General features: G+C 63.5%; 1 protein-coding gene across 5 annotated transcripts in view; it reads left to right on the top strand.

Moving 5' to 3' along the window:
- The window catches only part of CHST15 (carbohydrate sulfotransferase 15), a 41,634-nt gene extending 19,040 nt beyond the window's left edge, over nucleotides 1-22,594 (top strand). For all 5 annotated transcript variants that reach the window (XM_070432055.1, XM_070432058.1, XM_070432054.1 and 2 more), the window contains exons 2-8: nucleotides 1,797-2,805; nucleotides 3,962-4,301; nucleotides 6,572-6,718; nucleotides 10,065-10,221; nucleotides 18,490-18,646; nucleotides 20,327-20,474; nucleotides 21,032-22,594. In XM_070432055.1, the coding sequence (XP_070288156.1) occupies nucleotides 2,260-2,805; nucleotides 3,962-4,301; nucleotides 6,572-6,718; nucleotides 10,065-10,221; nucleotides 18,490-18,646; nucleotides 20,327-20,474; nucleotides 21,032-21,222 (1,686 nt within the window). In that variant the 5' untranslated portion in view covers nucleotides 1,797-2,259 and the 3' untranslated portion in view covers nucleotides 21,223-22,594. The remainder of the gene's footprint in view (nucleotides 1-1,796; nucleotides 2,806-3,961; nucleotides 4,302-6,571; nucleotides 6,719-10,064; nucleotides 10,222-18,489; nucleotides 18,647-20,326; nucleotides 20,475-21,031) is intronic.
- Nucleotides 22,595-23,276: the final 682 nt, after the last annotated feature.

The following is a 23,276-nucleotide window of genomic DNA, read 5'->3' as shown; positions in this document are numbered from 1 at the left end:
CTGCGTGACTATTGCCTGGTCCACGTGCGTTGTTAAAGCGCCGGCTTTGCCGCGGGCCCAGGGCGGGCAGCCTCCGCTAGTGACTTCCGACCGCTGAGCCCGCCAGCCAGCCCGAGGAGGCCCTAACGCAGGACTGATCCCACCGTCCCTGGAGACGGCAGGATCGAGAGGGTGTGCGGACCGTCGGGGTGCGTCCACCACGCTCGGGCAGGGGCACGGAGGGGAGTCAGTGCGGTGGGGTCTCCCACTTCCAACGCCATTTCAGATGTCCTTGGCCTTCACGCCAATTAAAAACCGCCTGTCGTCATAGTCACTGCTGATGCGAGTATCATGAACGGCACCTCCCTTTCAGGGGATGGGAAAGGCGTGTAGACATTACGCAAACTCCTTTTATGCACCAGCTAATTTAGTGCTTTGGCAGACGGGTCGGGAGGGTCTCTGGTCCTCATGTTACTGGTGAGGAGACCAGAGCTCAGAGAGGTTGTCTGGCTTCCTCAGCGTCACACAGCTCGTGCGTGGCGGTCTACCGCCCCTGCAAACTGAGGAGGTTTGGCTTTTTTAAAAAAAAAATTTAATTTGATTGATTTTAGAGAGAGAGCAAGGGAGAGGGATGGAGAGAGAGAAACATGGACGAGGGAGGAACATCGATCGGCTGCCTCCTGCACGCCCCCTACTGGGGATTGAGCCCACAACCCAGGCATTGGACTGGTCACCTCTTGGTTCATGGGTCGACACTCAACCACTGAGCCACACGGGCCGGGCCGCCTTTTTTCCCCCCCCCTACATCTACAAAGATGGATCATCCGGGCAACAATACATTTTATAACCACAAGATGCTATGCATAGACTTTAAAGACTCGTGTTGTTCCCAGGACGATGCCCGGGACAGCGAGTGCGGGGTCTGAAGGGTGATGCCTCACGGGGGATGCTGCGCGCTGGGCCTCGCTGCTTGGGGACCTCGAGCCGAGTGGTGTTTGTGTGACCCACCCTGCGAGGAGCGTCCTCGTCCGCCTGGATGCTCATGAGCTCCTGCGTCCTGCACGGGCAGGGAAGCGGGGTCCGGGAGGAGGCGTCGGGCCTCGGGAGAGGAAAGCATTTGTCCTCCGCCTGCTCCTGGCCGCGCCGCCCTCCTTCCTGAGCGTTCTGTCGGCTTAACACGCCGATATTTCAGTTCGTCTCTCACGTTCACCGTCACCGGCTGAGCCTGAATCTGGGAAAGATTCCAAACCCCGGGACTGAGGGCTCCCGTAACTTAGCCGGGTTGCGGGGGGCGGGGGGCGGGGGGGGGGGGTGTGGAGGGGGCTTGAGAGGTGGGCAGAATACGAGGTGTCTGACGTGGGGCTGGTGCTGCTGGCGTTGGGGCCACGTTTGCTGGCCGAGACTGAACCCCAAAACCAGGCACCAAGGCCCCAGGACCTCCCTGTACCCTGTATGCTTTCCTGCGACTTGTCTGTGACCCAGTGGGCTGGGGCCAGAGCCTAGCTGTCTCTCCTTGGAAGATGCCCCCGGGTTTCTGTGTCACCGCACGATGGAACAAAACCTCTTTTCTTGCCCGGCCCGCGTGGCTCAGCAGTTGAGTGTCGACCCAGGAACCAGGAGGCCACGGCTCGATTCCCGGCCAGGGCACAGGCCCGGGTTGCGGGCGCCATCCCCAGGGCGGGGCGTGCGGGAGGCAGCCCATCCATGATTCTCATCATGGATGTTTCTCTCTCTCCCTCCCGCTCCCTTCCTCTCTGAAATCAATAAAAATATTTTTGAAAAGAACAAACAAGAAGACCTCTCTCCTTGCCGTTTAGGTGATCTGACGCGCTAAGGACTGGCCTGCCTCCGAGGAGGAGACGTTCTGCAGGACCAGGGGATGTAGAAGGGGACCCCGCGGATGGCGTGCCGGCCCGGCCCCCCGAGAAGACCATGACCCCTGCCGATCTCCTGGGCGTCCCCACGTTCTCCAGCGAGGCCTCCCCCACGTCCTCCCGTGCCCGGGGGGAACCTGAGGGACGGCGGGGCTGCCCGCGAGCGTGAGGCCGCGGCTCTGGCGGAGCATGACCCTGGGAGGTCACGTCCTCTCATCTTCCCGTGGCAACAGAGGGCGCCCTCCCTCGTGCCCCGGGGCCGTGGCGGCACCTCCTCCTTTTCACACCCGTGGCCCGTGCCTTCCGACCGCCCCCTGTGCCCACAAGACGCCCTTCCAGCCGCCCGCCCGCCTCACGCCCCCGGCTCCTCGCCCATGGCTGGGGCCGGCCGGCCGCGGGCGCTACCATGAGGCACTGCATTGACGGTGGCATCCAGTTGTCGCCTGACGACACGCACCAGCCGCGGCTTGGCGGCCGAGCAGGCCCCCCTGACGTTCCCCAGGAGGGCCCCGCGCGCCCTGGAGACACCGGGGCCGCGTCCCGCGTGGACGGGAAGCTGATGAACTTGCTGGCTGTGCTGGAGGGGCGGCCGGACGGGAGCGAGAGTTGGGGCGGGTGCTGGCGCTTGGGGAAGGGGCGGCGATGCAGCCTGGCGTTCGGGTTGGTCATCATGACCTTGGTGATGGCCTCGTACATCCTCTCGGGGGCCCGCCAGGAGCTCCTGCTCGCCTCGCCCTTCCGCTACCGCGCCTTCCCCGGCAGCCCCAGCCCGCCGGATGGCGAGAGCCCGAGTGACACTCAGGAGCTGCATCCCCAGCCGCCCGCAGGCAACCTGTCCTCCGCGAAGGATGCCCCAGGCCTGAGGTCAGTCATCGACAGCATCGCGGCCAGGGTCGCGTTCACGGCCAGGCAGCTCCCGGGCACAGACGACCTCAGGAGGCAGGAGCCCCACGTGAGTAGCCTCCCGCTAGACTGTCGATGGGCGGGTTTTGAACAATGGATGCTTCCCTGTCAGCATCGTCGGGAAGAATTTCTCCGGGTGACGGGGAGAACCGGACGCCTGTGGCCCAGGGCTCGCAGGGGAGTTGTCTGTTACAATGTTACCTGAGAAGGGACTTCCCGATAGAAATGGTGCAGCTGGACAGCTGGAGGGGGATGGACAGGTGGTCACGGCGATTTCAGCTGCTTTTTATTTTATTTATATACTAGAGGCCTGGTGCACGAAATTCATGCACTCGGGGGCGGGTCCCTCAGCCTGGCCTACGCCCTCGCAGTCTGGGAGCCCTCGGGGGCTGTCCAGCTGTCCAGCTTAGTTGGACACAGTCGGACATCCTTGGCGCTGCGCCAGCCGTGAGCCCGGCTTCTGCCTGAGCGGCTCTCCCCCTGTGGGAGCACACTGACCACCAGGGGGCAGCTCCTGCATTGAGCGTCTGCCCCCTGATGGTCAGTGCGCGTCATAGCGACTGGTCGTTCCACAGTTTGGTAGATTTGCATATTAGCCTTTTATTTTATAGGATAGGATGCATTTTTATAAAAAGATATCTTTTTCTTGATTTCAGAGAGGAAGGGAAAGGGAGAGAGAGATAGAAACATCAACGATGAGAGAGAATCATCGATCGACTGCCTCCTGCAGCCCCACCCTGGGGATCAAGCCCACAACCTTAGGCATGTGCCCTGACCGGGAGTCAAACCATGACCTCCTGGTTCAGAGGTTGATGCTCTACCCCCCACCCCCCACCCCCGGCTGGGCTAAAGCTGCTTTTTAGGTCTCCCTCATCCTGTTTCCATTCTGTCCTAATTAGTACTTTTGTCTCCATTCAATATACAACCAGTGAAAAGGCCCCCCCTGTTTACCTAGCCTGTCGTGTGTGTGTGTGCGTGTGTGCGCGTGTGCATGTGTGTGAAAGATAAATCGTGCTAGGGTGACCCTTGATCAAACTTTCATCTTCGTTTTCTCCCAAGGTTTTTTTACTTTTTAATTTTGGGCTAAGAAAAGGCAGGGTCCTGGGCTCCTCACCGGTTTTGCTCGATGCTGGTGTTGAGTCCCCGTCAGAGCGTGCCTCCCACCGAACGCGCTTCCGCCCATCCCCCTCCCTCTCTCGCCGCAGATGTTCGCCGTCATCCCCAGGAAATTCCTCCCGAGCAGCAGGAGCCCGTGCTGGTACGAGGAGTTCACGGGGCGCAACACCTCGGACCCCTACCTGACCAACTCCTACGCGCTCTACTCCAAGCGCTTCCGCGCCACCTTCGACGCGCTGCGCAAGGCCTTCTGGGGACACCTGGCCCACGCGGCCGGGCGCCACTACCGCCTGCGCTGCCTGCCGCACTTCTACATCATCGGGCAGCCCAAGTGCGGCACCACCGACCTGTACGACCGCCTGCGGCTGCACCCCGAGGTCAAGTTCTCCGCCATCAAGGAGCCGCACTGGTGGACGCGCAAGCGGTTCGGTGCGTGAGCACGCGGTCCCCCCGGCCGGGGAGATGCCCAGGGGTGGCCCGGGCCCCTGCCTCCATCACTCACCACACCTTTTCTTCTCTTTTTTAAAATGTATTTTTATTTTTATTAATTTCAGAGAGAAAGGGAGGGAGGGAGAGAGAAACATGAATGATGAAAGAGCATCATTGATCAGCTGCCTCCTGCACGCCCCACACCAGGGACCGAACCCACAGCCTGGGCTGGGCCCTGACTTGGAATTGAACGGTGACTTCCCGGGTCATAGGTCGATGCTGAGCCATGCGGCCGGGCTCGCCACGCCTTCTGCTCACTGAGGTCCCTGGGGTCGGGTGGGAGCGAGGCAGCCGGCTCTGGGCCGGGCACTGGGCCAGGCTCCCGGGCGCAGACGCAGCGTCACCCTTCCCTTGTCTGAGGTCCCGGGCAAACGTCCACAGGCAGGAGCCGGCCCCCAGCCGCCCAGGGAGCTACCGAGCGCCCGTGGTGTGCAGGGCCCGGGACGGCGCAGAACGGGCAGCTCGCCGTCCCGAGGAGCATGAGGGCAGGCGTGGTGGACATTTGTCGGGGGCTGTCCTGGCTCCTCTGACCTGTCCCCTCCCCCTCTGACCTGTCCTCTCCCCCTCTGACCTGTCCCCTTCCCTCTGACCTGTCCCCTCCCCCTCTGACCTGTCCCCTCCCGCTCTGACCTGTCCCCTCCCCCTCGGACCTGTCCCCTCCCGCTCTGACCTGTCCCCTCCCCCTCTGACCTGTCCCCTCTCCCTCTGACATGTCCCCTCCCCCTCTGACCTGTCCCCTCCCCCTCTGACCTGTCCGCTTCCCCTCGGACCTGTCCCCTCCCCCTCGGACCTGTCCCCTCCCCCTTGGACCTGTCCCCTTCCCCTCTGACCTGTCCCCTGCAGCCCCTCCGCTGGACAGAGACTAAAAAGGCTGCCCATGGGCGGGTTCCTCCCTGGGGCTCAGCCCGGGCCCTGGGCGCCTGCTCAGCTGCTCTGCGCCTCGTGTTCTCACCCCGGGGCATCTGGCTCAGGCTGGAACGAAGCCACATGGAGACGATTCTCGGTGCCTCTGTCTGGAGGGGGATCCAGCGCCGCTGCCCCTCGGGTTGGCGTGGCCTCGCCGTCCCTCCTGCTGTGGCTCCTGCCCGGCCGGGGGCCTCCCTGCGCCAGGTCACTCTTTCCTCCCCTTGACCTTCTCCCTCTGCCAGGAGACATGTGGTCACCAGAGCTCGGGAATGACAAATGCTGGAGTCTGGGCGGGCCCAGGGCCAGGGCCAGGGCCAGGGCGTTTTCCGGGTGCGGGGCCAGGCTGTGAGGAGGGATCCACGTTTTCCCGGGTGGAACCACGTGGGGCCAGCGCTTAATGTGTTTCCTGACGAACGTTTGGCCGGATCCTTTGATGTCCCTCCCGAGTGGACAGAGCACAGATGTGTTGGGGGTGCAGCAGCGGCTGTGGCAGGAGCCAGGGTGTCCCGTTGGTGCTCATTTGGGGTGCTCCCCCACAGCTCCCCCTTTCCCTCGTGGAAGCTCCGTTCCCCTGGCGGGAACAGGGAGGCCCAGAGCTGGGCCTCTGGAGCCGGTGGCACCGTCAGCCTCCTGTCAGTCCACGGGCGTGTCCACTCCCCTTGACGGCTGTGGACGGGGCCGGTGTGTGGTCACTGTGCCTGCGAGTCAGGCTGGGCCCGTGGTGGCTGCACGTGGCTGATGCCAGAGTCGCTGCCGAGCCCAAACCACATGACTGTCCGGCACCATCAGCTTCCTTACTGTTTGGACAGACGGACAGGCTGCTGACTGACAGCACAGGACAGAGCCGAGGTGCAGTGTGCGCATCCCGCGGCCCAGCCGTCCGCCCTGGCGCTCACCTCACCCAGCCAGACGCTGGCCCTCCCAGCAGACACGGTGACGGTTCTTGAACGGGCTGGCCAGTGTGGCTCAGTGGCTGAGCATTGACCTATGAACCAAGAGGTTGCTGGTTCGATTCCCGGTCAGGGCACAGGCCCAGGTTGCGGGCTCCATCCCCAGAGGTGGGCGTGCAGGAGGCAGCCGATCCGTGATTCTCTCTCATCATGGATGTTTCCCCCTCTCTCTCCCTTCCTCTCTGAAATCAAACTCGAGTGCCCACCCCATCTGCCTGCCGCCCCCGCCAGCAGCCTCCTGGGCCGAGCCTGGTGACGGACGCGGCCCGGGGCCTCCGTCCTTCCTGTCGCCCCAGGAGCCAGCAGCCCGAGAGCAGCGCTGTCCTCGGTAACTCCTGCCTCTGGTCCTCGCAGGCATCGTGCGCCTGAGAGACGGGCTGCGGGACCGCTACCCCGTGGAGGACTACCTGGACCTCTTCGACCTGGCGGCGCACCAGATCCACCGGGGCCTGCAGGCCGGCGCCGCGGGCGACCCGGGCAGGGGGAGCCGCATCGTCATCGGTACGCAGCTCGGCCCCTTGGCCGCTCAGCCCCTGGCCCCTCGGCAGATCGGCCCCTCAACCGCCCCTTTGCCCCTCGGCCGCTCAGCCCCTCGGCCGCTCAGCCCGGGGCCGTCCCGCGCCTGCGCACAGGGCATGACCCTGATGAGCATGTGTCCCCCCTCCCGCCGCCCCCTCGCCCTGGGTGACACGTTCTCGTCACCTGCACGGTTTCTATGAGGCAGACATGCTGGGGGCGTCCTGGTTCCATGGAGACTCAGTGCAGCTGAAATGGCTGTTTTTCAGTTGCCGTTTCTTTGTTCTTATTCGAACGAAGGGCACAGGCCTGGCTTCCCTAAATGCCGAACCCGCCTGCGTGGACGGGTCACGGTGCCGCGAAGCGATGAGCGTGGCTTTGTAATCCCGCCTGGGACCCGGGGAGACGGGCAGCCTCTGGCACAGCCCCGGCCGGGACCCGGGGAGACGGGCAGCCTCTGGCACAGCCCCGGCCGGGACCCGGGGAGACGGGCAGCCTCTGGCACAGCCCCGGCCGGGACCCGGGGAGACGGGCAGCCTCTGGCACAGCCCCGGCCGGGACCCGGGGAGACGGGCAGCCTCTGGCACAGCCCCGGCCGGGACCCGGGGAGACGGGCAGCCTCTGGCACAGCCCCGGCCGGGCGTCCTTGCCAGCGAATCACTGTTAGAAAGTGGCCCTTCTCACCCGGTGCCTGAGAGGCCAGAGCGAGGAGGTGCGATGCGTGTCATGGTTTCGTGCACGAGCACGTGATGCGCTATCAGAGCACGTCTGCTCGCTGTGTGTTGGGTGCAGCTCAGGATATTTGTCCCCACGTATCTGCTGAGAGAGAGACATCGAATCACACGCTTTGCTTAAGTTGGCAGGAAACCAGTTTTTAAAAATGTCCCGAGTCTGTTAGATTTTGAATCTCCAAATTCAGAGACTCTGAGCAGCAACCAGGAGGGACTGTAACCAGCCCTTTGAACGATGGATCTTTACTTAGGGTTCTCTTGTCCAACCTGCCTAAGTCCTGACTTTTGTTTTTAATTTTAGCTCAAATCCAAGTCCTGGGAGCCACAGGAGAGCACACCCTCGCTCCCAGCCTGGATTGGCTGCTCGCTATGTCCGTACAGCCCTGGGGTCCAAACACCCCAAACCACAAGTCCCATTACTATTTGACTGTGATTCCCGCCCGTGTGCCTCTGGGAAGATCTCATGTTCTTATGCAAAAGCTAAAAATATGCCCGCCAGGGCCAGGGAAGGGCGCCCGAGCGAACGAATGAGACGGGGAAGCCTTCGCTTGGTTTCCTGATGTTATTTACGTCTTCGTTTTAAAACAGCGGTTCTCAACCTTCCTAACGCCGCGACCCTTTAATACAGTTCCTCATGTTGTGGTGACACCCAATTTCATTGTTACAAATTGAACATAATGAAAGCATAGTGATTCATCACAAAAACAATATGTAATTGGATATGTGTTTTCCAAAGGTGTTAGGCGACCCCTGTGAAAGGGTCGTTCGACCCCCAAAGGGGTCGCGACCCACAGGTTGAGAACCGCTGTTTTAAACGGAAGAATAAAGAGCAGAATAGGCTGCTCTGTAGTGACCCAGAGCAGAGCGTGGTGAGTTTTATGGTAGCGGAGAGGCGGGGGGAGCTGGCGTCCAGCCCTGCTCATGTACCATGTGCCGAGTCTGTCTTCATGGTCCTGACCTCAGTCTGCATGTCTGTTAAATGGGCTTGTTGGACCAGATCCGTTCTGGGCTCCTCCCAGCCCTGAACGGTGACTGAGCTCTGCCCCGGTCAGAGCCTGGCTAGAGCTACAGGGTCTTTCTTCATCTCAGCCCACAGTCAGGGGGCCTTTCCTCTGTGGTCTGGGCTGAAGGCTGGAGTCACCAAGGACTTGAGTGGCCGGGGTCATTGGAGCTGGGGCTCTAGACACATTGAAAGGTGCTGTCTCTGCCCTCGGCCCCTGCTCTGCCCTGTCAGAGAGCAGCCGGGGGCTCTGAGTGCTGACCTGTCGGTCTTGCTCCAGATCCCGTCTGAGAGAGGAGGGGTTGTCTGTCCTGTCTCCCTGACCTGTCCCCAATGCCAAGTGCAGTGCTGGCCATCTATTACACACCAGCTGGATGCTTTCTGGATGGATGGGTGGGTGAGAATGGATGGATGGGGATGGGTGAAGGATGGATGGATGGGTGGAGGGGATGGGTGGAGATGTGTGAAGGATAGATGGATAATGGGTGGGGGTGGGTGAAGGATGGATGGATGGATGGGTGTTGGATGGTGGGATGGACAGGTGGGTAGACGATGCTTCTTGCTTGTAGAGCCAGCTCATTTGTGACATCTGACAGAATCCGTGCATTTTAGTCTAAGATATTAGTCCCTTATTCACTGTGAGTGGAACTTTCATAGGACTCTGACTTATCTGTCTGTATTCTATGGCTTTTCTCTTAAAAAAACAGAAGAGCTCCCCGGGAAGGACTGAGGGGAGGCGGCTGTGGGGGGTCTGGGGGCTGGGTGTGCCGGACCCCAAGCCCAAAACGGGGGTCCCGGGAGCTGGACCTGAGCCCGAGACAGGGGTCCCGGGAGCTGGACCTGAGCCCGAGACGGGGGTCCCGGGAGCTGGACCTGAGCCCAAGACGGGGGGTCCCGGGAGCCCGTCCGAGAGCTGAGAACTGGCCGTGGGGTTTCCCGGCGGAGTCGATGTGACCGCACGTTTCCTAGTGAGGATCAGCTCCCAGCACCCTCCGTCCCCGATGCGCCCCCTCACCCCTGATGGAAACCACCTTGTCCGTGCTCCGCGGGCCTTTCCGTGCCACACAGCTGTGCACGGCGCAGCGGTAAGCAGCGTGAGTCGGGAGGCCGGCTGCCGGTGGAGGTTTGGGCACGTCTTGGAGAGACGAGCGTGGGAGGCACGCGCCTGCCGCCTGGGTCACCGTGAGGTCCAGATTGAGGTCCTTTTAAAGAATATAGTTTTATTGATGTCAGAGAGGAAGGGAGCGGGAGAGGAACATCAGTGATGAGAGAGAATCACGGATCAGCTGCCTCCTGCACGTCCCCCACTGGGGATGGAGCCTGCATCCCGGGCCTGTGCCCTGACCAGGACTTGAACCCTGACCTCCTGGTTCATAGGTCGACGCTCAACCACTGAGCCACGCCGAGGTCCTTGGTGTGTGTGTGTGTGTGTGTGTGTGTCACTGCGGCAGGGGGTGGGTCTCAGCCTCCGCTTCCTGGAGACCAGCTCGCCCCCCGCGGCTGTGTGCGGGGAAGGCATCAGCCAGGCGTGGCCCTGGCGCAGGCTGCTCTGGGGGCCCCGTCACTCGGCGCAGCTCACCGGCCGCGTCTCCGTTCCCAGGGGAGGCCAGCGCCTCCACCATGTGGGATAACAACGCCTGGACCTTCTTCTACGACAACAGCACGGACGGCGAGCCGCCCTTCCTGACCCAGGACTTCATCCACGCCTTCCAGCCGGACGCCAGGCTCATCGTCATGCTCAGGGACCCCGTGGAGAGGTGAGCGCTTTGATGTTATGATTTTTAATTGTATGGATCTCAGAGAGGAAGGGAGAGGGAGAGAGAAAGAGAGGCACCAGTGATGAGAGAGCCACTGATCGGCCGCCTCCTGCACGCCCCTCGCTGGGGATCGAGCCTGCAACCCAGGCCTGTGCCCTGACCGGGATTCGAACCCTGACCTGGCTCATAGGTCAACGCTCAACCAGTGAGCCACGCCGGCCGGACCAGAGGTGAGAGGTTTAGGTTTTCTGTCCGGGCGGGGGTGGGGAGGAGACGAGGCGGATCGAAAGAACAGTCTTTCTTCTCGTCACAAACTAGATTGTGCCTCTTGGAAAAAAATAAACAAGCCGGCCTTGCAATGTTAGCGGTATTTCTTACGTAAATATTATTCGGGGCGATCTTCTGCGTCTAAACGGTTGTGATGGTTTCTTGGCCGCTCGGGCCTGGTCTGCCGCCCACAGCCTGTGGCGGGTTTGGCTGGACCGTGGCTGCTCTGCCGGCACCGCCAGGAAGTGAGAAATGGCCCTGGAATTGGGGGGTCAATGCCTGGGGTCCCCGTCTCCGGGCCTGACCGAGGCCTGTCCGGTGGCTCTGGGTGTGCGGCTCTGGCTTTTCCGTGAGACCAGCGGGAGGGAGGAGGCGGGCGTTGTGGCTGTGGCGTAAAGAGCAGGCGCTGCCTGGCATGGACGAGGCACAGCGGCACCTCCCGCGCCGACAGGGACGGGGCGCGGCCGGGCCAATGCCGCCCCGGCAGCTCCGGGGCCATTCCTCCCATTCGAGACCCAGTCTGCCTGGGAGGTCCTCACGCTGCGCCCGCTTCTTCCCCACGGAGCCCCACGGCCACGTTCTCCCCCACGGCCACGTTCTTCCAACCCGGGACGGGCCGCCCGCCAGGCGCCGAGGACGGCGGCCAGGCCTGTGTCTTCTTCTTGCGCCAGTTACCGCGTCACAGGTTGAACTGAGCGTCCAGGCCCGAGCCCGGACGTGGACTGTGACCTTGTTGGACTGGGGTCTTTGTGGAGTCCTGCGTGATGAGGTCACACTGGATTCCTGGGCCCCAGGTCTGTGACAGGCGCCTTGGGAAGAGGAGAGGACGCGGCGCACAGGAAGGAAGGCCGGGGCCATGGTGTCGGGCGAGGGAGATGCAGCCACCAGCCAGGCTGCCCGCAGCCCTGGGAGCTGGAGGTGTGGCCCGGACTGTCCCTGGAGCCCGCAGCCCCGGGAGCTGGAGGTGCGGCCCGGACTGTCCCCGGAGCCCGCAGCCCTGGGAGATGGAGGCGCGGCCCGGACTGTCCCCGGAGCCCGCAGCCCCGGGAGCTGGAGGCGCGGCCCGGACTGTCCCTGGAGCCCGCAGCCCCCGGAGCTGGAGGCGCGGCCCGGACTGTCCCTGGAGCCCGCGGGGCACCAACCCGCCCGCACCCACTTCCCCCCCCCGGATCTCAGAGCCGGGAGAGGACCCGCTCCCGAGGGGTGAGGCACCGAGTGTGGTCATCTGTGACTGTGGCCTCGGGCACCAGCTCGGCCCGGTCCCTCCGAGGACGGCACACGCCCGCCCCACGTCCTCGCCCGCAACAAGACACGTCGTCCTGGAGGCTTTGGAAAGCACCTTGGAAACTGTGAAATCTCCCATCACCACCTGCCCCCTCCCCCCGCCCCCCCCAGCTGCTGCCTACACTGTGGTGTCCCCAGCCTGCCCGCCCAGTGTGAATGCCCGCCCAGCGGGTGAGGGCAGCGTGTGAATGAGCCTCACACCGCGTTTCGGACGCTTCACATCGATGCCCCCGGGGGACATGCCGCACAGTCCTGCCCTGGGCGCTCCTCCGAGCCTGCCCCTTCGCGGGTGCTCAGAGCGGGCCCCGCTGCTGGGTGGCCTGGTCAGGGGGGAGTGGACAGTGCTCCCGTGTCCGCCCCACGGTCCCCCTGGCGGACCGGTTCCCTCTGTGTCTGTCCGTCTGTGCGGCCTCCAGCCTCTGGACCCCCCACCGCGACCTCAGAACAACCCCGTCCCGCCTGCCGCTCCCACACTCGGGTGGGCTGGTCCCGTGGCCGAAAGCAGTTGACACAGACCAGGGGCCCTCGGGGGCAGGATAGCTGACGGTCAGCTCTGATGGAGGGGCCTGGGGACAAATGACCGCCCCCCCCCAGCCCATGGGGGTGCTGTCACAGCTGCGCTGCCTCCTCCCGCCACCCCTCCCCTGTGGCAGGTCATGTGCTTGGAACACCTCCCGGGAGTGAGCTTCTCACTTCCTGCCGCGGCTCCTGGTTCCTCATTCGGAGGAAGGCAGGGGTCAGGGGTGAGACTGCGGCCTCTGTCGCTGCCTGGGCACAGAGGTGGGCAGCAGCCTGAGCCCGGGTGCGGTTCCCGGGTGCCAGCCCAGGTCCAGGCCCTGGGAAGCGGGAGCCCATGCTGGCGGGGGTGGGGGGGGGATGCCGGCATGGCCGTGGTCACTGGGGCCTGTGGATCAGCCAGAGCAGAGAGGGGTGAGGCGTGGCCGTGAGAGATGAGGAGCTCCCAGTGGGATCCCCAAAGGCTGCTCCAGAGGAGCTGAGGCCAGAGGGCTTTGAAGGATGAGTAGGAGTTTGCCAGGTGAGCAGAGAAGGAAGGTGGCTCGGGGACGAAGCGTCCTGAGCAGGAGAGCGGACAGGACAGAGGCAGGGGCTGCTCTGTTTTGGGGAGCGGAGCCCGCTTCCCCGAGAGCCCCCTCTTCCTGCGGTTCCGACTCTGCCTCAAGGGCCCAGCGCCATGAAGACGAGCCTTTGAGCGAGGAGGGCAGTGCCGCCCAGGGTCAGCCATCTGGGTCCCCAGCCCCAGCTCTGGTTCCCTTAGCAAGAGTCATGGTGCCCTGGCCGGTTGCTCAGTGGTTAGAGCTTCAGCCCCCACACCGAGGGCCGTGAGTTCGATTCCCAGTCAAGGGCATGGGCCTGGGTAGCAGGTCTGATCCCCTCCCCCAGTTGGGGCGCGTGGGAGAGGCACCCAGTTGGTGTGTCTCTGTCACATCGATGTTTCTCCCTCTTTCTCCCTCTCTCCCTCTCCCCCTCCCTCTCTCCTCCTCTACCCCCCTCTCCCTCCTCCCACTCTCTCTCTCCCACTCTCTCTATTTCTCTCCCTCTCCTTCCCTCTCTCCCTCTCCCCCCCCTCTCCCTCCCTCTCTCCCTCTCTCCCCCCTCTCTCCCTCCCTCCCTCTCTCCCTCTCCCCCCTCTCTCTTTCTCTCTCCCTCTCCCCCCCTCTCCCTCCCTCCCTCTCTCCCTCTCCCCCCTCTCTCTTTCTCTCTCCCTCTCCCCCTCCTCTCTCTCCCTCTCCCTCCCTCTCTCCCTCTCCCTCCCTCTCTCTCCCTCTCCCTCCCTCTCTCCCTCCTCCCTCCCTCTCTCCCTCCTCCCTCCCTCTCTCTTTCTCTCTCCCTCTCCCCCTCTCCCTCCCTCTCCCTCTCCCTCTCCCTCCCTCTCCCTCTCCCTCCCTCTCTCTTTCTCTCTCCCTCTCTCCCTCTCCCTCCCTCTCCCTCCTCCCTCCCTCTCTCTAAAGTCAGTGGGAAAGGACCCTCACTCCTGGGTGAGGATCAGAGAGAAGGAGGGTCCCGCACAGGGCGGCCGTCCAGGCCCAGGCGGACACCACGCTCTCACCTTCCTTCTTAACGAGCAAGTGCTCTGTGTCCGTGGGAACTGAGAGCGAAGCTGCTGCCCTCCTGGCCCTACACCCGCTCGAAGTCCTTCACCAGTTTAAAACGCCCCGAGCCCCCCCCCCCCCCCCCCCGACGTGGGGCCGTGCGGTGCTGAGCGCACACTCGCACACTCGTTGGTGAACGATGGAGCGGCTGGCGCCTGCCCTCCTGGAGCCGGCACGTGATCAGAGAAGGAGGCCTGGGCCCCGCGCCACGGGCGTGCTGTGCCCAGGAGCAGGGAGGGTGCGTGGCCGCCTCCGGCGTCAGGGAGCTCACCGGGTGTGGGGCTGCCCGCTGCATCGGTCGCCTGCAGCTGCGTAACAAACCACAGTGTCCGAGGGTCAGACCTGGCCCAGCCGCCCGGCATCCACGTCCACCTCTCCTCACTGTCGGGGTGTCCCGGGCGGGGTCTCATCTGCAGCTGGGCGGGGGCGCGGGGGGGGGGCCTCGCCCCCGCCTCTGCACGTCGCCTGCCGCCTGGTCGGGGTCCCCATCTCCGTGACCGGATCTCAGAGCGACGGCCGTCGCCGTGGCCACGCTCTGTTGCTTAGAAGCAAGTCACGAGGCCCAGGCCGCACTCCAGGGCGGGGAAGGCAGGGCGTGGAGACCAGGAAGCGGGGCCCGAGGGCCCATCCTCAGAGCCTGTGACCTCCCGCACCTGCTGGCCCGGTCCTCGCGGAGCCGGGCCTCGCAGCCAGGGCACACGGAGGCCGGTGGGACCGGCAGGCCTCCCCGCCCACGGGGAGTGCGTGCTCCGTGTGGGTGATGCCGGCAGCAGCTGTCTCACTGCTTTTTAAACGTTTACACTCGATGTCACACGGGGAACGTCTTCGTAGAAGCCGCGCCTCCTGGCCTCTCTGAAGGGCGGGCCCCTCCCACCCCGCCAGAGGGGATGATCAGGCCGGGGTGCGGGTCACTCTGGAAGGGCATCGCCTCCTTGGGCCCCGGCCGCGAGCCAGGCTGGTCCTCCCGTGACCTTGCGCTTCTGCAGGGAGATGCGCGGTGCTGGCCACCAGGGGGTGGGGCCAAATCGTTCATTTCCTCTGACAAATTGGCTTGGCGATAAGGGGGGGGGGGGGCGTTTATTTCTACATTTAGATTCACATGTGGCCCTTATTTCTGTAATTGGTTGAAGGGAGAGGGTTTGAAAATGTTGGAACTGAGAGTGAAACCCAATCAGAACCGTTGAAGTTTCCAGGGAAAGCAGTAAATTAGGTCCACAGGTCGGGGTGGCTCTTCGGCCGAGCCGGCCAGAAGTCCTCGTCCGTCTCTGCGTGAGAAATCAGGACTGAAGACGCAGGCGGGGCGTCCCTGGGCTGAACGGCCGGCCGGTGAGTGGAAGAGCAGCCGCCGCCAACCAGCAGTTCATCCGATGCCTCCGGGGAGAGGCCTGTTCTTCCCGACGCCCCTCACCTCCGCCTCTCGCCCTTCGCCCCTGAGACGCTGGTGGGTTTGCCCCTAATTCGGAGGCAGTTCCCCCCGGAGCCGAGACCCGTGACCCTCGGCTGGCGGTGCCGGCCTCTGACCTAGGTCACCGGTGGGCACGGGGAGGGGTGTCCTGCCCCGTCTGCGAGGAGGTTGCCGGCTCCGGGTTCTCGTTCTAATTCTGCGCGTAGACTTTGCCGCTCACAGACACGCCCCCCACCCCCACCCCCGGGGGTTCGCAGGGCACGTTTCATGGCGACAGGTCGGCGGGGAAGGAGCACGGAACTTGGTTTGGACCCTAACGCCTTGGGCCCCTGGACCTGGGCCGCGGCGTTCCTCATTGGCTTATGTAACTGGCGCTGAGCGCTGGGCCTGGTTAAACAATCATCGGTTTACGAGGACGACTCGGAATGAGAGGAATGAGGCTGACCGACGGGCCTTCACTCCCTGCAGCCTCGGACAGCGAGGGTGGGCGCGAGTCCTGGGCTCAGGCTCTCGCTCCGTGCGGAGCGGGTGGCGGGTGGGGGTGGGGGTGGTGGGCAGAGTGGACCAGGATCCCACAATAGCGACACGGTCTTTGGGGGACAGGTGGCTGCACCTGACCCCAGCTCTGCCGCTCACCGGCTCTGGGGCCTCTCCTCTCGGTGAAACGGGGGGATGTCCTACCGCGAGGGCGTGAGCACTCCACGACGGGAGCCACGTAATGACGGGTGATGGCGAGTGGTCCCTGTGGTCGCACATACCAACAGCAGCGGTCTGAGACGCGGGGCGCACCGCGACGGGGCAGGCAGTTGGCACATTGGACAGTGAGGTCCGCCCCCGCCCTCCTGGAGCCGTCTGGTTGGGTGGGGACAACCCTCAGTGCCGAGGCCGTGCTGACAGAGCACCTGCTCCGGCCTGGCTGCCACCCACACCCTTTCCAGGCATCACCCCCCTGTGAGCTCTCAGCCAGGGGAGAGGGGAGAGGTGATGCTCACAGGGGCGGCGAGCGGGCTCCATGGGGTGAAGGCACCGACCCACAGTCGCCTGTCAGTGAGGGGTCAGGCGGGGATCTGATCCCATGTCGGCCCGGCTGGGAAGCCAAGGTTTTCACGGCTGCCGCTGGCTGGGTCCCCGGAGGCGGACCCGAGGCCGCGTGTGTACAGGGGGGAGATCGGGTGCATGTGGGACAACCCCCGAGGGCCTGGCCTGGAGGGGAGACCAGCGGCTGCTGTCACGTGGTCCAGGCACCTGCCTCTGAGCAGGTAGTGAGAGCCCTCAGGTCCTCAGGTGAGGCAGCGTGGCCGTGGGTGCCCGTCTAGCTCCTCCCTGGAGGGCCTTCCAGCTCACTGATGGCTGTTGCTCTGTCCCCATGGGGAGAGACGCGGTCCTTCCAGAAGCAGCCGGTCAGGGAGCCCCCCCCCCCCCCAATGCACACATGCAACCCCACTGCCCCCCAGGAGTGCGGGGTCCCGGGATCCGCCGGGCTCAGGAACGGAGCTGAGGAGCGCGGCCCAGGCGCAGGCCGCTGTCACACCCCTCAGCCGCCCGGCCGCCTCTAAAATAGCCACAGCACAGAAGGCCGGAATGTGTTGGGCTTATATTTGGAATCGCTGTTGGAAACAGGCCCTGCCAAATGTAACCCCATCTGTTCGGATGGTTTAAGAGCAAGAGAATGAGGCGGCTCTGCAGGAGCGGGCTTGCACCCCACACTCGGGGCTGCCTGGTGTCGGGTCCCGGGCCCTCGCTCTGCCCGGGGCCTCGTCCCCTGCAGCCTCGGGCTCCTGCCGCCCGGCCGCTGACGTCATGCGGGACTGCCCAGCCAAGACATCTGCCTTTGAATCAAGCCTGTCTTCCTTCCTGAACCTTCCATGGACTGGTCAGTCCTTTAGGAACCCGGGTGGATCGCTCCGCCTGGGGCAGCTTTCCTGCCTCGGAAGCAGATGCCTTCCTGCCGGCTCCCTTCTCTGGCTGCAGCAGCTCAGCCAAGGGTCCCTAGGGGTCCTGGCCTGCCGGGGTGGAGCCGAGGGACACCCTCCCGCATTCTCAGGGCCTTACCTCTATTAATGCATCCCCAGGTTGCATCGTGTGCCTGCAGCTCTGTGATGACTTGTTACGAGTTTATGTCGACTAAACGTCTCCTGTGTTTTCCCTGCGTCATCCTGCAGCGTTGATTGTAAAGACTAAAGCGTTGACGTTCAGGGGTCTCCTCACGTCGGGTCTTTTTATGGGTGTGCCTGCTCCAGTCTGTGAGATCCATTTGGATACTTCTTCTTTTTAATGTGTTTTGCTTTTTTTTAAAAAAAATTGATGTCAGAGAGGAAGGGAGAGGGAGAGAGAGAGAGAGAAACCTCAATGATGAGAGAGAATCATGGATGGGCTGCCCCCTGCACGCCCCACACTGGGGATCAAGCCCACAACCTGGGCCTGGGCCCTGACTGGGAATCGAACCCTGATCTCCTGGTTCATGGGTCGACACTCAGCACTGGCTGGGCTGGGTACTTGTTCTCGATACGTTTGCTGTCCTCAATGTTTTCTGAGTAGTTGTAACCCAGCAAGTGGCTTTCCCTCCTGCAAGGTGGTCACCTGACTCTGTTTCCCTGGAGGTAGTTGTGGGGAAGTCCTGGCATCGCTTACTGCAGACATTCCTGTGCAGCATCCACCTACTTCTCGCGGGGGCGGGGCCGGGGGGGTTGGCGAGAGGGCGGACGGGCGTGGGGACCCTGACCTGCTCCCTGAAAGCAGGAGCCCCCGCTTCCCTTTTTCCCTCCTTGGGTGGAGGGAGGTGCAGCCCTGGGGGGTGGGGGGAGGGGACATACAAAGGGAAGTGGGGCGCAGCCGGCATAGCTCAGTGGTTGAGCATCGACCTATGAACCAGGGGGTCAGGTTTCAATTCCTGCTCAGGGCACCTTCCTGGGTGGTTGCGGGCTCGATCCCCAGTGCGGGGTTGCAAGAGGCAGCCGATCCATGATTCTCTCTCATCATGGACATTTCTATCTCTCTCCCTCTCCCTTTCCCTCTGACATCAATAAAAATATATATTTTTTAAAAAGGGGAGTAGGAAAATGGCTCACCTGCAGGAACAAGGAGAAACGGTCGAGCTTTAAGGAATGAGACTCCACACGGTCATTGCACGCTGGTTCCACGGTCACCCAGATGGCGACCGCCCTGCTCTGGGGTGTGACACGCTGTCGACTTTGCTTCCAGGCTGTACTCGGACTACCTGTACTTCGCCAGCTCCAACAAGTCCGCGGAGGACTTCCACGAGAAGGTGACGGAGGCGCTGCAGCTGTTCGAGAGCTGCCTGCTGGACTACTCGCTGCGCGCCTGCGTCTACAACAACAGCCTCAACAATGCCATGCCGGTGCGTGCGTCCCGCCCGGCCCGGGGCCCCTGCTGCTGCTGCTGCAGGTGGTGCCGGGGGGGGGGGGGGGTTCAGCATACACACGGGGGGCAGGGTTTGTGTGTGTGTGTGTTTTTAATTGATTTCAGAGGGGAAGGGAGAGGGAGAGATAGATACCACTTTTCCAGGCTGCTGTAAGGCTTAGAGTGGTAGTTCATCCATTGTCTGGGGCCGTCACATGGGCTGACAAAAGGCCGATTCGTGCGAGAAAAACAAACAGAAGTTGGTGAACACGTTCGTTGCACACCCACATGGGAGTGCCCAGTGGCGAGTAACTCAAAGAGGTGGTTATAACTCTGGCTTATAAAGCGTCTTAACAAAAGAGCAGTGCATTTGCCACCGGACAAAGCCAGCTGGGTGTGCCTGTCGTCTGTCGTTATTTTATTTTGAATTTTTATTTGCTGATTTGAGAGAGTGAGAGAAAGAGAGAGAGAGAGAGAGAGAGAGAGAGAAACATCGATTTGTTGTTCTACTTCTTTATGCATTCATTAGGTGCTTCTTGTATGCGCCCTGACCGGGGATCGAACCTGCACCCTTGGTGTACGGGGATGGCCTTCTAATCACTGGGCTGCCTGCCCGGCCAGGGCTGGCCTGTCTTTAATGCCTCCTGGAGGCAGGCTGCCCGCAGCCACTTCCTCCCACGGCGAGGCCAGGGCGTGCCCTCCCTCCAGCCTCCAGCCTCCAGCTTCCCCGTTGGCCCTGCAGCTGTGAAGGAAAACATGTGGAGGCTGGGGGACAAGGTCACGGGCGTGGTCGCCAGGCTCCATGTTTGTGCAGCTGGTTTTTCAGATCAAACGTTTTGAAACCTCCGTCCCTGTGAGGGGACGGGATTCCGGTTCGTTCATTACCGAACTGGCACCGTCCTAGTTCCTCCAGGGCAGCCTCTTGCTCAGTCCTCCAGGGGCCCTGAGACCCAGCCCGCCTTACGGGGAAGGCACAGAGGCTCCCGAGGGTCCCGGGCACCCAGACCGGCGTGGCTAGTCCTGGGCAGGCTCAGGGTGCAACCCAGGGCCCACGGCCTTGAACCGCAGGGGCTCCCGCCTTCCCTGGGGCTCCTGAGGGCAGAGATCCGAATCAGCAGGAGGCAGGTGCTTCTTATTGTTTTAAATGTGTTTTTATTGATTTTAGAGAGAGGGGAAAGGAGAAGGAGAGAGAGAAATACTGAGCAGTTGCCTCCCACGCGCACCCCAACCAGAGATGGAACCCGCACCCTGCATGTGCCCCGACCGGGACGTGAACCGTGCCGTGGAGCCGCCACAGGGTCCTCACGAGGATGAAGTGTCCCCCTCAGTGGGAGTCTTGCAAGAATGCATGGTGTGCCCAGTGGGTGTGACTCAATGGTTGAGCGTCGACCTATGAGCCAGGAGGTCACGGTTCGATTCCTGGTCAGAGCACATGCCTGGGTTGCGGGCTCCATCCCCAGTGGGGGGCGTGCAGGAGGCAGCTGATCTGAAATAACAACATATCTAAAAAAAAAAAAAGAATATACGATATACATCTAGAAAAATGAATGCACGGCGTTTAAACCCAGCGTCCGAGGTCGCTTGTGCGCCAGGCCCTCTTGGGGTTTGGCCCCCGACGTCGCGCCCCGCGTGCGGTGCCGGCCGGGAGCTGCCCTGGAACAGGCCTTCCTCCCGCCAGGTGCGGCTGCAGGTGGGACTGTACGCCGTGTACCTCCTGGACTGGCTCGCCGTCTTCCACAGAGAGCAGCTCCTCGTCCTGCGCCTGGAGGACCACGCGGCCGACGTCAAGTCCACCATGCGGCGGGTCTTCCAGTTCCTCAGCCTCGGTACGGAGGTCAAAGGTCGCTGGAGCTTGCAGGCAGGGATAGGCAGGGATGGGTAGAGATGGGCAGGGGTAGGCAGGGATGGGTAGAGATGGGCAGGGATGGGCAGGATGGGTAGAGATGGGCAGGATGGGCAGGGCCAGGTAGAGATGGGCAGGGATGGGCAAGGATGGGCAGGGCCAGGTAGGGATGGGCAGGGATGGGCAGGGCCAGGTAGAGATGGGCAGGGATGGGCAGGGATGGACAGGATGGGTGGATGAGCAGGGCTGGGCTGAGCTGGGCTGAGCTGGGAGGCCATTCGGCACCAGCTGTGCGTGGTGTGGGGAGGGGTCCCGGAGAGGGACGGGTGGTTCCCTGGAGGGAGAGAGCTGTGGCCCTGTTCCCGGTGGAATGGCGGGAGGGTGGGTGTCTCAGCAGGTGCACGGGTGGGTGACGGGGGTCCTGCTGCTGAAGGGCGAGGGGAAGGCCCCGGTCTCAGCAGGAAGCAGCGGGGGGCGGGGGGGAGGCCTGCCCCGCCCGGCGCCCCTGCTGCCCTCACAGCTCTGTTCCCTGCGCTCCAGGGCCGCTGAGCGAGAAGCAGGAGGCCCTGATGACCAGGAGCCCCGCCTCCAACGCCCGGCGCCCCGAGGACCGCAGCCTGGGGCCCATGTGGCCGCTCACCCAGCGGCTCCTGCGGGACTTCTACGGGCCCTTCAACGCCCGGCTGGCCCAGGTCCTCGCCGACGAGGCGTTCGCCTGGAGGAAGACGTGAGGCCGGGGCGCCCGGGTGCAGGCTCAGCGTCACGGTGATGGCAGACATCCCCTCCGCGGGCTGTGGACTCAGCGTGAGAAACCCCCACGTCCGAGGCTCCTGCCCCCAGGCACGGGTCCACTGGGACCTTCCGGAGTCCTTTGCGATGTCACAGCCCGGCCATCGGCCCCTCACGAGGCCCTGGCTCAGCTCACAGGCGACAAGACACCCCGTCCTGATTCAGAAACTCGGGGCGTGAGCTCCATGGGCCGAGCGTGGGGTGCTGGGATCCCCAGGAGAACCTGCTGGGCCACCGCAGCCTGCTGTGCCCGTGGACGGGCTAAAGGCCTCGTCGTTTCTCAGAGGCGTTGGGGAAGGATTGAGGGGAGCCCTGAGCCCACTGGGCACCTGCCCGGGGGACCCAGCAAGGCTTCGCACTCAAGTGCTGTCGGAGGCTCCCTGTGGCCCAGACCAGGGCTCTCTGAGGTCCCGGACGCCAAGGCGGAGCGCGTCGGCACCCCCATACCCACCAGAAAGTTAACACCTCCACACCCCGTCACTCCGCGTGAGGATGAGCTTCCTGCCGTGGGGGCGCAGCCCGTGGAAAGCGAGCGGGGACTCGGAGCCCTGCGGCCTGGCTGTTCCTGTCCGGAGGGGCTGTGTGTCCTGACACCCGCTTGCAGGGACAGTCCCCGCCTCTCTCGCAGCCGGCGGGGTGCAGAGCAGCAGCCGCGGGAGGTCTGGCCCCAGCACAGCAGGTGCCAGGACGGCAGTGTGTGTGTGTGTGTGTGTGTGTGTGTGTGTGTATTTATTTGCAGCACACGTGTGTGCGTGTGTGCACGGGTGCATGTTACGAGTGGGTTCCCTCCGGTTCTGTGGCTGACGCGGCTCCCGGCTCCCCGCTCTGGACACAGCACTCCTTGGACTCAGGTCTCTGCCCGAGAACTTTCCATGTTCACTGGGATCTGCTCCCAGCGCAGCCGCAACCACGGACTTCTCACGCCTCCTCTGCACGTGATCGTGTGCAGCCCACCTGCTTCTCACAGAAGCACCCGGCGGTGTTGTTCCCGATACCGTCGGTTTATTGTACAGATCGTTTTATACTCCAGCCCGTCCGTCTGGGCCCGCGGTGCCACGCAGGCGCGGTGTCTGCCAGGGCCACCCCGAGGGCACTGCCTTTGCTCTGCTTCGAGGCCTGTTGGTGCCGTTCTGAGTGGTGGCCCTGGGGCCCTCCCCACAAACCAAAGTGAAACGGGGTGTGCCTCCGCCTGTGCCCTGCAGAGCCGCGTGCGGGGCCCTGTGCGCCATCCTCGCTGCGTCCCCTGAGCTGTCAAGGGAACCACGAGATGCTGTACTTTCTACCAAATTAAACGTGGCCCCGACGGGGACCGGAGCGCAGGCTCCTCCTTGCTGTGCTGAGCCCTCGGGGTTCTCTGGGGTTCGCTGTGTGTGACTGAGTCGCCGGGGAGGTCAGAGGTCAGCCTCCCCTGCCTGCTCCCTAGGGTGACTGCGGAGGGGGGGCAAGATCCCAGAGAAGGGTCCGGTGTGAGTGGGGCTCTGTGGGCCTGCGGGGATGAGCAGGGTATGAGGCCCTGCCCCGACCCCAGACGGGCCCAGTGCCGGGTTCAGACGTCTGGGTTCAAAGGTTGAATGGCCACAGGCCCTGCCACTCCCCACAGGCTGCTCCCTGGCTCCGGGGCTGCGAGTCTGAGCCCCGTGTCCCTGTGGACACTCAGGTCCTTGGGCTGCCCTGCGGGTTGTCTCAAGTGTGGGGTTTGGAAGGCCAGGCCATCGGGGGGCTGCGGGGACGCTGGTTGGTCCCCCAGTTCTAGAGAGACCACTCTGGGGGAGCCTCTCTCACCAGCGCTGCCCCCCACGGAGTGTGTTGGGGGAAGGGGGGCTGGTGAGTCCAGACCTGGAAGTGAGGGGACCCCATCTCTTGACAACAGAGGCAGGAGCGGCTTTGCCCAGCACCGGACGTGTCTAGGCAGAAAGGGGGTGGTGGGTGGGGGGACGGGGACAGACAGGTGGGCGGGTCTGAGGGCTGATTGGCGACTCCCCTCCCCTCTGTGTGT

Source organism: Myotis yumanensis, unplaced genomic scaffold, assembly GCF_028538775.1.
Source record: "Myotis yumanensis isolate MYYU_CA2020_CCGP unplaced genomic scaffold, mMyoYum1.0.hap1 SCAF_13, whole genome shotgun sequence".
In the NCBI taxonomy this organism is placed as follows: domain Eukaryota; kingdom Metazoa; phylum Chordata; class Mammalia; order Chiroptera; family Vespertilionidae; genus Myotis; species Myotis yumanensis.
The sequence above is the reverse complement of the archived record's forward strand: the minus strand, read 5'-3'. Positions and strand labels throughout refer to the sequence as shown.